This window comes from Arvicanthis niloticus, chromosome 16 (assembly GCF_011762505.2).
Source record: "Arvicanthis niloticus isolate mArvNil1 chromosome 16, mArvNil1.pat.X, whole genome shotgun sequence".
Classification (NCBI taxonomy): Eukaryota; Metazoa; Chordata; class Mammalia; order Rodentia; family Muridae; genus Arvicanthis; species Arvicanthis niloticus.
In genome coordinates, this window is record NC_047673.1 from 48,807,174 (window position 1) to 48,820,738 (window position 13,565).

Below are 13,565 nucleotides of genomic sequence, written 5' to 3' on the forward strand. Positions count from 1 at the left end.
TCACACATCCTTCAATCTTTCTTTACTACTTAAATATTTATGTAGAAATTAAGCAGAACATTTTTCTACATAGGCTAATCTTCATAATTCATACATGTCTTTCTTATTTTATATTCTGAATTCACACAGATTTCCTATTTTTTTACTTTCCTAATTGGACATTAAATAAGATGTTGTAAATGCTACAAAACATATATGTGACATGACAGGTAGATGTCTAAATATGAAGGTAAGACACAATTAATATTCTGGTGTGGAAAACTTAGAATGTGTTATTATGAAGTCAACCCTTAACATAGCAACTGAAAGGACATCTGTAACACAAATGGCTGCATATCTTATCAGCATTGTATAAAATAATATAAAAACAGAAGATAAAAAGACAGATTCTAGACAATGAGCGAACAGACATAATAAAGAGGTGGGTGATTAAAAATGTAAAGATTATATACATTAAGCTTGAGAACATATAAATTAATATATGGAAAAATATAGAAAGCAGTGATAATACCAAATCACAGACATTATGAACTATCTGCAAAACAGGGAGATGATAAAAAAATTAGAAAAATGAATTGAAAACCTAAATGAAAAAGTCTTATGTATAAAAGCAAAAAGGAGGAGGGGAAATGGGATGGGTTTTCTAGGGAAATGGGGAAAGGGGATGGCATCTGAAATGTAAGTAAAATATAAAATAAAAAAAAAAGAAAAAATCTTAACATAATTTAATTACTAGGATATACATACAACTCATCAAATTATTGCCCACTGTCATTTGACTTTACTTTATTCATGGTTCTAATATGAGTCTGTTATTGTCTAAGACATATCTATTATTATTTATGACCTATACAACCAAAGATGGCCGTTAGCATTCATACTGGTGAGGACTAATGAAGTAAGAAAAATAAAAGAATATAACCATGTAGACTGATGTTTCTAAAGTAACTGGTAGTGAATATTCTTCAGTGTGAACAGTACTGTACACTAACCATAACAAAACACCTAGAACAGAAGCTTGCAGACTGAGCTTGAGAAGAGATCCATAGATCAGCAGTGAATGCCATAAGCACAACCATTGTGAACGTGTGAATTAGAAAAAAGAGTAAGCTAAAAATAACCTGAAACATAATATTTTCACAATATTTTTAAAGCCCATTAAAAAAAAAAAGAACCTGAACCCTTTTCTTCTGGGCCTGTGGCAAAGGGGACAGGGAGTGGAAGAGGGGAACATGTTCAGGTATTAGGTGGGGAAAAAGGACTGAAGCACTGAGGGCCAACAGAAAGAATGGAAACAGGCAATCTGGGATGTAGGAGGTGTGGGGGGGTACCCTCCAGATTCACCAAGAACCTGGGAGGTGAAAGTTTCTCAGGACTCAAAGAGAGGGAACTTAAATGAAATGCCCAGCAGTAGATAGAGGGAACTTGTAGAGCCCACCTCCATCAGAAAGACAGGCCATCAAGTGAGGGATGGGGGTGTCATCCCACAGTCAAAAATCTGACCCGTAATTGTTCCTGCATGAAAGAACTGCAGGAACAAAAATGGAGAAGAGCCTGAGGAAAAGGAGATCCAGGAACAGGCCCAAATTGGTATCCAGTTTAGTAGGAGGCTCTAAAGCCTGACACTATTACTGATGCTATGGAGAGCTCACAAAAAAAGGGCCTATCATGACTGCCCTCTGAAAAACCAAACAAGCACCTGACAGATTCAGATGCAGATATTTACACCCAACCAGTGGACAGAAGCTGCTGGCCCCTGTGGTTGAATTAGAGAAATGCTGGAAGAAGCTGAGAGGAGGGCAACCCTGTAGGAAGACCAGCAGTCTCAATTAACTTGGATCCCCAAGATCTCTCAGACACTGGACCATGAACCAGGCAGCTTAGACCAGATGGTATGAGGTCCCCAACACATACAGCATTGGACTTCTGAGTCTGGACTCAATCAGAAAAGATGCTCCTTACCCCAAGAGACTGGAGGCCCTAGGGAGTGGGGAGGTCTGGTGGGGAGGGATGTAGGAGGGTAGGGACATCCTCATGGAGATGGGGGTGGGGGAAGAGGTACAGGATGTGGGACAGTAAGAGGATGGACAGGGAGGGGGATAAAAAGAATATGTGTGTGTGTGTGTGTGTGTGTGTGTGTGTATGAGGGCGTGTGTATGTATGTATGCATGTATGTATGTATGTATGTATGTATGTATGTATGTATGTATGTATAAGCACAGGGAAACCAGAAGCATAGAAATTTCAGCAGTGTGTGTTCTGCAAGGCTATAGCTTGTATTTTTCTGCAAGTGAGGCTCTGATAAAGTCAAAGGAGCAGCAGGGTTCACTTCTTGCCCTTTTGAGAATCAGATATGGACTGAAATCCAGCTAAGCTGTCATCCTGGTCATCGTTGAATACCTTACTGATATACAGTCTCTGCTAGTGTTTGCTTTGACTTTTTGTTTGATATCACTTTACTCCATGGCATTTGGCTCTTTTCAGGATCCAGTTTCTGTTTTCTTCCTTAACATTTAGAATAATATTTTCTTGATGATCTAAGTTCAGTATGTATAATGACAATTTGAAAATAGTTATTTTTTCCTTTCTTTTTTTTTTTTTTACTTTAAGCATTTTTTTTAATTCCATGATTGGGGTTACACTAAATATATGCTGTGAAAAATAACAGTCTGTCAGCTTCCCTATGGTCCTATTTCCAGCTGTAACGCTTTCCACTGGAATGTACCTCAATAGGTTGGAAATTTGGGGGGAGAAAGGAGATAAAAGAAAATTATTATCTGAGCACAGTTATTATGCCAACAATGCAGCTTAATCATCTTCCACAGCAACATTTGATATTATAATTTCTCATACAAAGGAAGACTTTCGGTCAGTGTGAACCACTACAGATAGTTGTTGACAATCTGGATATCATTTATATGGATAAAAAATGTCCGAGGACAGTATATAGAGTTTTCTGTTGGAAAAAATATTTTATTAGCTCTTCCCATTAATCTTCCACTTAAGGATCTTAGAAAATATAATTTAACACAGATACCTATGAGAAAACCAGTAATTCCTGTATTTGCCAAATAAATTAAGGAAGTACTGGTGGACAAAACACTATAGCCCTAATGCATAAGATATTTTTCTTTTTAAGGGTTAATTATCAAAATGCTGAGTTTTACTTATTTACTTAATTTATGACTGTAATCCTAATTTTTTTGTAGTTTCTCTTATTTTTGTTGACCCTCTTCCTAACTCCCTCCCTCTCTCCCTCCCTCCCTCCCTCCTTCCTCTCTCCCTCCCTTCCTTTTCTCCTACATTCCTTCAGTCCCAAACCCCTTTTCTCATACAAGTGCGTTTGAATGGACATTGAAGTGGAGGCACTAGTGTAATTGAATCCTTGCTAAGGGGTTGAAAACCCGATTCACTTCCCAAGTTGTGACAGTCTTTTGGCTTTGTTTAAGCTATCAGAAAACCACAAATGATTCCATGCCCTCCATTACAGTTAACAATTTATGGCTAAGGTAGAGGAATTACAGGAAGGAGAGGATTACATGCAGCATCATTCTTTGTTTGTTTTATACTGCATTTACCTATAGTTCAATAAACGTAGCTTAATGTTGTTTGTAAAACCAGAAGCAGTTCACAAAGTGACAGGAAATAGAAAAAGAAACGATAACCATGTAGTCACTCATTTTAATCATTCTTTATGGGATAGTAGATCAAGGATCCTAAGTAAAGCTAGCCTAGGAAAGCAGTCCATTGAAGGTGCATATCCAAAGCCAGTTCTGGTAACATCAACAACCAGGTTAAAAAAACAATATTTGTCTCTAATCCATAATGTCAAAGAAGAATATAGATATCTTCTTTAAAACATTTTGTTTTAAATGAAGATAGTATAAGTAAAGAAACATATTAATTTTCAGGGTTTATGTTATGGCTTAGATACAAAATATGTATCTCATATTTTGTACAGGCACATGCATTCAAATATTTGAACTTCAGTGGTGGTATCATTTCCAGATGTTGTATAACCCTTAGGAGGTAGGGTTTAGGTAAAAGAAATGGAAAAGTGAAGTTGGATCTTACACTTTACCTTTTGGTTCAATTTCTTGACTCATCTCTGATTGAGGGTCACTTAGATGTGTGCTTGTCCCTGCTGGTCAGAGGCACGCATGCAACTTCCTGAAGAGGTCCACTCTGATTCATCTGTAGCTGGAGGCTGCTCCCTCGGGCAGATCTCTTTCTGCTGTCCTAAGCCAAATCACTCCAAACCTTGTCAAGTAAAGCCTGCCCCTTACTTTACTTTTTTGGTCTGTTTGTCTGTTTTATTTTTTATTTGCCATTTTTAAAAATTACAACAATGAGAAGGTAACCAATATAACTGGCATTCTCAAAGAATTTATAAAATGATTTAATTTTATTTATACATACTTAACATTACAAAACATGGAAGTTTGAAATCAAATGATTAGTGTGGCATGATGGTTATCTATATCATAGTAATGTGCATTAAAACTAATAATACAGAATAACCAAAGAAACCAGCACATTTGGCATGCTTATACTCACTTAGCGTGGCGGATGTCTGGCAGAGACCTTTCTAGAGCAATATTGTTGCTGACAAAAATGTTGAAGCCGTTTTCCCTGTAAGCTGCGTCATCATGGTCCTCTTCGGTAAGGGGGTATGGTTTTCCATGTTCACCTTTCCCTAAAAAGAAAGAAAAAAATAAAATTTTTATCTAAAAGAAAATGTATTTCATATTCCAGAACTGAGAGTCATCAGCAGATAATAGAAAATGAAGATGTGAAATTTATACACACTGGCACATTTTTTATCCTTAAAGAAAAATTGCAAACAAGGCATATACAGAAAAATGACCGAACTGAAAGCTATTATATTAAACAAATAAAGTAACACCCCAAAAGACAAATATTTCACTTTGTCTCATAATTATGACTTAGATATTAATTTTATATGTGTGTGTAAGTATACCTTCATGTGGATGCTGGAAGTTGACATCAATATTACTACCTCATCTTAAACACTATTGTGATTTCTCTAGTGGAGCCTATGTCAAGTTTCAAACATGCACACACATAGGCATCTACACACACACACACACACACACACACACACACACACACACACACACACCCCTACCTACTTGCAAGCAAAGACCATATGTGTACCACTTACATATGCATAAAAATTTAGCATAGTGGAAAAATTCGGCACTAGTGGAAATATTGTTTAGTCACTTTCTTCTTTTGTACATTAGCTTAGGCATGTTTAATCATTTTCGTGTTATTCAACTGAGACTAAAAACCCAGTAAAGCTTAACATTTAGCATTTGAAAAAGACATTCATCTCTTATTCTATACTTTTTAAAGACTAAATTGTGTCAATCTTATAATATGGGCTATTTAACAAAATATCTAATGGATTGCATTTTGGGTACATTGAGTTTATTAGTTTTTTTAAATATGATTTTCTGTGGTTATATATTTTTTTTATTTGTTAAAACCTTATTATAATGAATTGCAAATAAAAAATGACACAATAAAATTAACCAGCCACAAAGTCTATACATCTCAATGAAAGCCAGTTAGAATAGCCATTCCAAAATTATGAACACTCAGATGGGATTTTACACTTTCACTACCCAATATATTTATTTCATCCCTATAGCAGCCCCCTTCTATTCCTGGTCTTTGCTTTACACAGCCCCTCTACCACCCCCAATCCTCTGAGAAGGAGAGGACACCTGGGTATCAACCCACTCTGGCCCATGAAGTCTGCAGGAATAGGTGGTGCATCCTCTCCCACTGAGGCCAGACAAGGCAGCCCAGTTAAGGTAACAGATTCAGCAGACAGCTAACAGCTTTAGGGACAGGCACACCCTTCCCCTGTTTGTTAGGGGACCCACATGAAAAGCAAGCTGCACATCTACATGTTTGAGGGGGTGAGAGGAAACTAGGTCTAGCCCATGCTTGTTATTTGGTGGTTCAGTCTCTGGGAGAACCCAAGGGTCTAGGTTATTCACCTGTCCACCAAAAATAGAAATGAAGAAATCATTACAAAATTAAAACTAGGAAAAAAAAACCCAGTAATTATTTTTTGTTTTGTTCTGGGTTTTTGTTGTTTGTTGCTTTTTGTTTCTGTGTTTTTGTTTGCTTTGTCTTTGGTTTGAATGTTTAATTTTCAATTTTCTTTCATATTTCCTGTCAATAACCTACATTCAGGTGCTGAGGAATGTAGGGCCAGTGGGCTGTGCCTCCAAATGTGCATAAAAACTGGTGAGGCAGAGTGAGATGAACCAGAAACCTCAGAGATTTGAGAACATCAGGAGTGCAGCTGGTTTCTATTGTCTCTGTACCTGCTCTGGAACACTTGACCAGGACACTCAACTGACAGGACTACAGGCACCCAATCACTTAGCATAGCACCTGAAGTTCTTTTCCATGAAAAGGAGGTATTTAGATAGCCTTAGCCTTCAGCTAGTGAGCCTTGTCTTCCTGAATATTCCCACCCCAATCCTTCTAAAGTATATAATTCTGGTTCACCCCTTATAAAGTATACGTGTTCTCCAACCTCAATAAAGCACTATGAAAACGCAAGGATTGTCTTGGAGATCTGCTTCATTAAAAACTGCCATGTGGAAGCCTTTTCCAAAAGGAGCCGCGCCTAATGCTCTCAAAGAAGGTTTTTCTCTCTACTTGACATTTGACCCCCAGAGGGGAAACAGGGACCATGGACCCTGTTTCTGACTTCCTCTCCATGTGGTGCACAGGAGGTGGCTGGTTACACAGAGAGGAGACCTGGAACCACAACTTTTGTCCAAGGTCCTACTTTTCCCTTCTGATCCGGCAGGCAGTAGTAGCTGACTTCCAAATGGAAACAGGTTCTGGGCTTTACTCTGCCTTCTCTGAGCCATCATGTCAACAGTGTCCAGGCACACCAGGTAGAGAGGCAGAATACAGTACCACAGAGAAAGACTTGTTTACTCATAACAAGTGTTTCTGAAGAACTATTTCCTTGAATTTCGTTGGGATTTTATATGACTTTCCTTATTTTACCTTATTTTACTCATGTGTGCTTGTGTGTGTGTGTGTCTGTGTGTGTGTGTGTGTGTATACAATTGTATTTTATGTCATAGCTTTCCTGTCAGCATGTTATTGTAAACTTACCATATTGGTTTTTATACTTTCTTGTTAACTGCTCATTTTGAAACTCATTTTATTTCATAGAGTTTTACGTCTCCAAGGCTTTTTTTTTTTTTAATTCAAAAAGCCCAGTACTTTTTGATCACACAATAGAAAAAACCTCTTTTCTTCTTGAATAAAATACAGATTTATCATTTAATTCTATAGCATAATAAATAACCTTGTCTTCTATACATATTTGTTCCCTGACTTTAATATGATTGCTTCAAAGCCCTATAAATTAGAGTCTGGATATATATTTTTAAGTGTGTATATGTATGTGTTCATACTGTTATAGGCATGATTTTATTTTAACTGAGGATCCTCTGGTATGTTAAAATATTATTTTGTATTAATAAAATATTAAAGTTTAAATTCTTTAAGGAATATTGTATTTTTCTGTTTTAATTTATTTTTTATTGGATATTTTATTTACATTTCAGATGCCATCCCCTTTCCCCATTTCCCCTCTCTAGAAAAATCCTAGCCCATACCCCCTACTCCTTTTTGCTTTTATACATTTTTTTATTTTAACGAAAGGCTTTATAAATTTTGTAATGCTCAATATCAATCAGAAGTGCAACCTAATACCAAACCTAGATATATCAACTATCTTTGACTGGCAGAGACATGTGAACATCGGCCTCCATGTCTGGCCCCCCTCTCTCTTTCTCTCTCATTACCTAGCTCCTCCTCTCCTTCTCCTGCTCCTCTATGTACTCCTCCCAGCTTAGCTCCTCCTACATATCACCCTTCCTGTTTAAAAAAAAAAAAACTTTTCCCTCAAAATACAGTTAGAGCATAACTATACCAATTTATGTCAGTAAGGTGCAAGGTAGACATAATACCCAGTCTATCATTTTGTTGACTAAGCAGAACCTCTGTCATCTCTCCTAAATAAAAGACTTAGTTCTGAACCTGGCTTTTTTTTTTCTTGGCTTTAGAATGAATGTCAGCTGAAAATCATCCTCTCAAATCTTTTCTCTCAAAGTAAATAGCAAGGATTGGCTATGAGACTATAAGTTTTCAACCCCATCAGAAACCCAGAATGACTGAGTTAACTGAAATTATGGGAAGCACAAAGCATAGCATCTAAAACATAGCCAATTTATAGAGACTGCTGAACACCTGGACAGTCCTTATACTACAGAACATTGGAGCATCCAATCTTCAGCCTTCTGGCCCAGGATCATCTGACAGACCTAGTGATGCAAAATTATTAAGGGCTAATTACTCTGTACTGGCAGATATAATCAGTCGACTATTCTTTAAGTGTGTCCTTTTCTGGACCGTGATTTGTCTGTAGATGGAAAGAGGCAATTCTTGCCTAGTATCTGTCTCACCACAACTGGAGTAACTCCAAAGATGCTCAATACCTTCTTAGAATCCAAGACAGGAAGCTGTCAGGAGCAGACAGGTCTCTAATCAAAATGAATATTAATACAGAAATGTTTGTAACGTCAATTCTGTGGATTTCTGATGTTTTGAAAACCAACTATTTATGTAAGGCAATCTGGACTGTTGTCTGTTAACTCCTCTCAGCTATTTCTAAAGAAAATATAGAAAACACCCTAACAATAACTCAAAGCCATTAATTTGCTATAGGCCTTTAACTCACAGTCTAACCATCTCAAATAAGTTAAAAAAGTTAAAAAAGGACTGAGTCTAAGTCTTGTATTCCTAAATGTGTTATATAAGTGCAATGCCTGTGATAGTAACAATATTCATCTCATTTTTATATTACTAAGAAGCTTGTACCAATGAAAACCTTAAATTTGAAATCAAAGTAAATTTTGTACCATTTAAGAAATTATAACTTCTTCTTAATAACAATTATACATATTTCTACCAGTAGGTTATGGCTATGCAATAGATCCTAGCTAATCCTCCCTGTTCCACCAAAACCACTACTTTTCCCTAGAAAGACAGCCCAATATTAACCACCTCAGTCCCCAAGCCCAGGGAATAGGGGCACCGACTCTTCATTAACTTCTTCAAGCTGATTATGGGCGTTGAGATATTAGAAGAGGGGTTGGGGGAAGAATACATTGTTAAGCCTCTGATGCTGTGTCTTCACTGCATCCAGCTGGAATTCCAGGACATCAGAGGTTCGAGCTGGTCTGCTCAACTTGCCTGATGAGTAGATATAACAAGGCTATGTATTCTGCAATATACAATTCTCAAAACAAATTTTAGAATCAAGATAATTGTTTGAATTCTGGAGTCTAGTCTTCTGGCGGCCTGCATCTGTAATGTCTAATCCATATAAATTCTGGAAGTTTCTATGAGTGTGTGCTCCCACTATCCTCCCATTTTCATCTTCCTGCTCTCAAATTTCCCAACATCAGGGAATCCAAACTTTCAGACACCTAGGCCCTCCACTTCCACTGATGCCTAACCTCTTACCCCATTCCCCCCTTCCAATTACTATGAAGGTGTGCTCCCAACATCCTCTCATTCCCACCTCCCTGCTCTTGCAATTGCCCAACACTAGGGAATCCAAACTCAGGTACCAAGGCTGTCTACTCCCACTGATGCCTGGCAAGGCCACCCTTAACTACCTATACAGGTGGAGCCATGAGTCCCTCCCTTTTTGTTCTTGGGCTAGAGATTTTAGAATGGCTACTCTAGCTTGTTTCTTAGGACCATTTGCTTGAAAAATTGTTTTCCAGCCTTTTACTCTAAGGTAGAGTCTGTCTGCACTGAGGTGAGTTTCCTGTATGCAGCAAAATGCTGGGTCCCATTAATGTATACAGTCCATTAGCCTATATCTTTTAATTGGGGAATTAATGTCTTTTATTTGAGTCCATTGATGTTAAGAGATATTAAGGAACAGTGATTGTTGTCTCCTGTTATTTTTGTTATTAGAGGTGAAGTTATCTTTGTGTGGCTATCTTCTTTTGGATTTGTTGGAAGAGGGTTACTTTCTTGCTCTTTCTAGGGTATAATTTCCCTTCTTGTATTGGAGCTTTCCTGCTATTATCCTTTGTAATGTTGGGTTTGTGGAAAGATATTGTGTAAATTTGGTTTTGTCGTGGAATATCTTGGTTTCTCCATCTATGGTAATTGAGAATTTTGCTGGGTATAGTAGCCTGGGCAGACATTTGTGTTCTCTTAGGATCTGTATGACATCTGTCTAGCATCTTCTAGCTTTTATACTATCTGGTGAGAAGTCTGGTGTAATTCTGATAGGTCTGCCTTTATATGTTACTTGTCCTTTCTCCCTTACTGCATTTAATATTTTTTCTTTGTTTTGTGCACTTGGTGTTTTGATCATTATGTGACGAGAAGTATTTCATTTCTGGTCTAGTCTATTTGGCGTTCTATAGGCTTTTTGTATGTTTATGGGCATCTCATTCTTTAGATTAGGGAAGTTTTCTTCTATAATTTTGTTGAAGATATTTATTGGCCCTTTAAGTTGGGAATCTTCACTCTCATCTATACCTATTATCCTTAGGTTTAATCTGCTCATTGTGTCCTGGATTTCCTGGATATTTTGTGTTAAGAACTTTTTGCATTTTGTGTTTTCTTTGACAGTTGTGTCAATATTTTCTATGGTATCTTCTGCACCTGAGATTCTCTCCTCTATCTCTTGTATTTTGTTGGTGATGCATGTGTCTATGACTCCTGATTTTTTTCCTAGGTTTTCTATCTCCAGGGTAGTCTCTCTTTGTGATTTCTTGATTGTTTCTACTTCCATTTTTATGTCCTGGATGGTTTTGTTCAATTCCTTCACCTGTTTGGTTTTTTTCTCTTGTAATTCTTTAAGGGATTTTTGTGTTTCCACTTTAAAGGCTTCTACCTGTTTACCTGTGTTCTCAAATTCTTTGAGAGTGTTATTTATGTTCTTCGTAAAGTTTTTTATCATCATCATTAGAAGTGATTTTAAATCTGAATCTTGCTTTCCTAGTGATATGGGGAATTCAGGACTTTCTTGTGTGGGAGAACTAGGTTCTACTGATGCCAAGTACCCTGGGTTACTGATGGTTATGTTCTTGCACTTGCCTTTTGCCATCTGTATCTCCTTAGTGCTACCTGCCCTGTCCCTGACTGGAGCCTGTCTTTCCTATTATCTTGGTTGTATCAGAACTGTGTGGGGTGGGTGTAACTACTGGGGTAAGCGCTGGGGCCCAAAATCTGCTAAGTGTTAAGTGCAGACAGGATACTGCCCAGGTTAGAGCTCTGGGAGCCCTGTTTCCTCTGGGTTCTTAGAGATTGGGGGCAGAGCTGCTGTCCAAGATCTGCTTAGTGCTCTGGCCCAGACCAGAAGAAACCAGTTTCCCAGGGAGGGAGAGACTTCCTGGGTCCTTGTGGGTCCCAGTTACTCCCTGTTTGGGGTGAATGTTGCTGTCTGCTTACCTAAGATACTGCCTGGGTTAGATTTCCTGGGAGCCTAGCTTCCTCTGGGTTCTGTGTGATTGAGGGCAGAGCTGCTGTCTGGGATCTGCTCAGTTCCTGGGCCCAGACTGGAATTAGAATTTTCTATTTTTCAACTTTATTTGTTTTGCAAACATACTTGGTTTGTTTTTTGTTGTTTTTGACTTGGAGAATTGAGTTTCTATATCAAAGTTATACTACAAAAAAAATAACAGAAGACATTCTTTTTAACTTATAGAATTATTCCTGTGAGAGTTCCTTTAGTATATCTGATATCCATATCAAGAAGGGGCATAAGACGAAAATATAACTTTAAGAACAGAATGAAGCTCAGTGAACATCCATGAGGCTCTGTGTCAGAGCTCTACCACGGTATTACTGATATGGAAGGACTGACAAATAGTTTAGGTACTAGGTAGGTAGTGGCAGAAGTAGCCAAGGTTGAAAATCATCATCTGTTACACAGGAAGTTTGAGTAGTCTTTGCTAGAGACCTTGTCTCAAACAAACACAAGCCACAAAACACCTCTCTCCACCACCATCTCAAATACGAAATAAAGTCCTGATAATTCAGACTCTCTTCATTTTAGTATTTGGGGAAATGTCCTGTAATTATTCTCTAATCTAAACAGAAATTTAAAATTTTAGTGAAAAATTTCATGTAGAAACAATTGTACTGAAATATTATATATATATATGTATATACACACACACACACACACACACACACACATATATATATATATATATATATATATATATATATATATATATTGAAATAACAATTATTCAATCCATCCAATCTGCAGGTGAATAAAATATAAAGAACAAATACTATTATTGCAGATTTCTGTGATTGGGAAACTTTTAAAATGTAAAAATCTTTCCTCTATAAAATGTCCAAATTAAGAGCAGAATTGATTTTGACTTATATAGGGCCTGTTACACCTTGATTTACACTTCATTCTATAAATTGTACTTAGGAAGGAAGGTATGAGAATGTGCGGCTTTTATTATCTAGACTGTCTACAACAAGGAACAGGTTGATCATCACATTTGGTAATTTTACATGTAATTATGCAGCCCTAAGTAAACTGCACACATACCCCTCCTATTCTTTCACACTTTTGTAGAGATATTTTTAATTTATGGCTTCATAACCATCCACATTGCATTCTACAAATATAGAAAATGTATAGTGGTGTAGTCGTTAGAACCTCTTTGAAAGAAATTAATTTTCTCTGTGTGACAGTTTAGTGGTCAGACTGGAAAACTCCCAGAAGAAAGATTTGTTTTCAAATAAATGAGTGGCTCTTTAAAATTATGTAACAAAACAGGTACATTAATATATATGGTATATTAAAAACTATATACTGACTTCACAAAACTAGGTTTTAAAATATTGCATTTTTATACATGAAGGCAACAGATTTTATTGCAAATGTGACAAAGTTATTTTAACTCTTACGATCTGGAGTCATGAGATCCCTTGAGTTTGAATACTTTTTGTTAAAAAGAAAAAACAAAACTTAAAAAAACCCAACAACTCCAAATTAGAATAACAAATGGAGTACTATAACACTAAAAATATTTACTATTGTTATGAAACTATATTTGTACCTTTTCAAGAATATTGATAACACTATAATGTAACTCATTATAAGAAATGTATATGTAACCCAGAATGCCTTAAGTTCTAAAATTCTGTATTGGTTACTATTTTTATAATAGTTTAAAAAATAGATGTGATGTTTTAAATCATCCAAGGATGAAAATAAAATATTATAGGTAAATGTATAAGTTTTAAGAAGAAAACAACATTCCTAGTGTATAATTGATGGTATATACTCAAAGGAGATATTGGTTACTTAAACAGGGGATTTATGCTGATTTTCTCACAATGCACCTCGTATTTGTCTCCTGGTTGAAATGACATTGCTATGACTGTTTTACAGATTGCTATGACTATCAGTTTAGGATGTGTATTGATTGTGTGCT

General features: G+C 36.7%; 1 protein-coding gene across 1 annotated transcript in view; it reads right to left on the bottom strand.

Annotated features, from left to right (window-relative positions):
- The window catches only part of Galntl6 (polypeptide N-acetylgalactosaminyltransferase like 6), a 1,047,155-nt gene that overhangs the window by 613,183 nt on the left and 420,407 nt on the right, over positions 1–13,565 (bottom strand). The window contains exon 4 of the mRNA XM_034520732.2: positions 4,558–4,696. Within this exon, the coding sequence (XP_034376623.2) occupies positions 4,558–4,696 (139 nt within the window). The remainder of the gene's footprint in view (positions 1–4,557; positions 4,697–13,565) is intronic.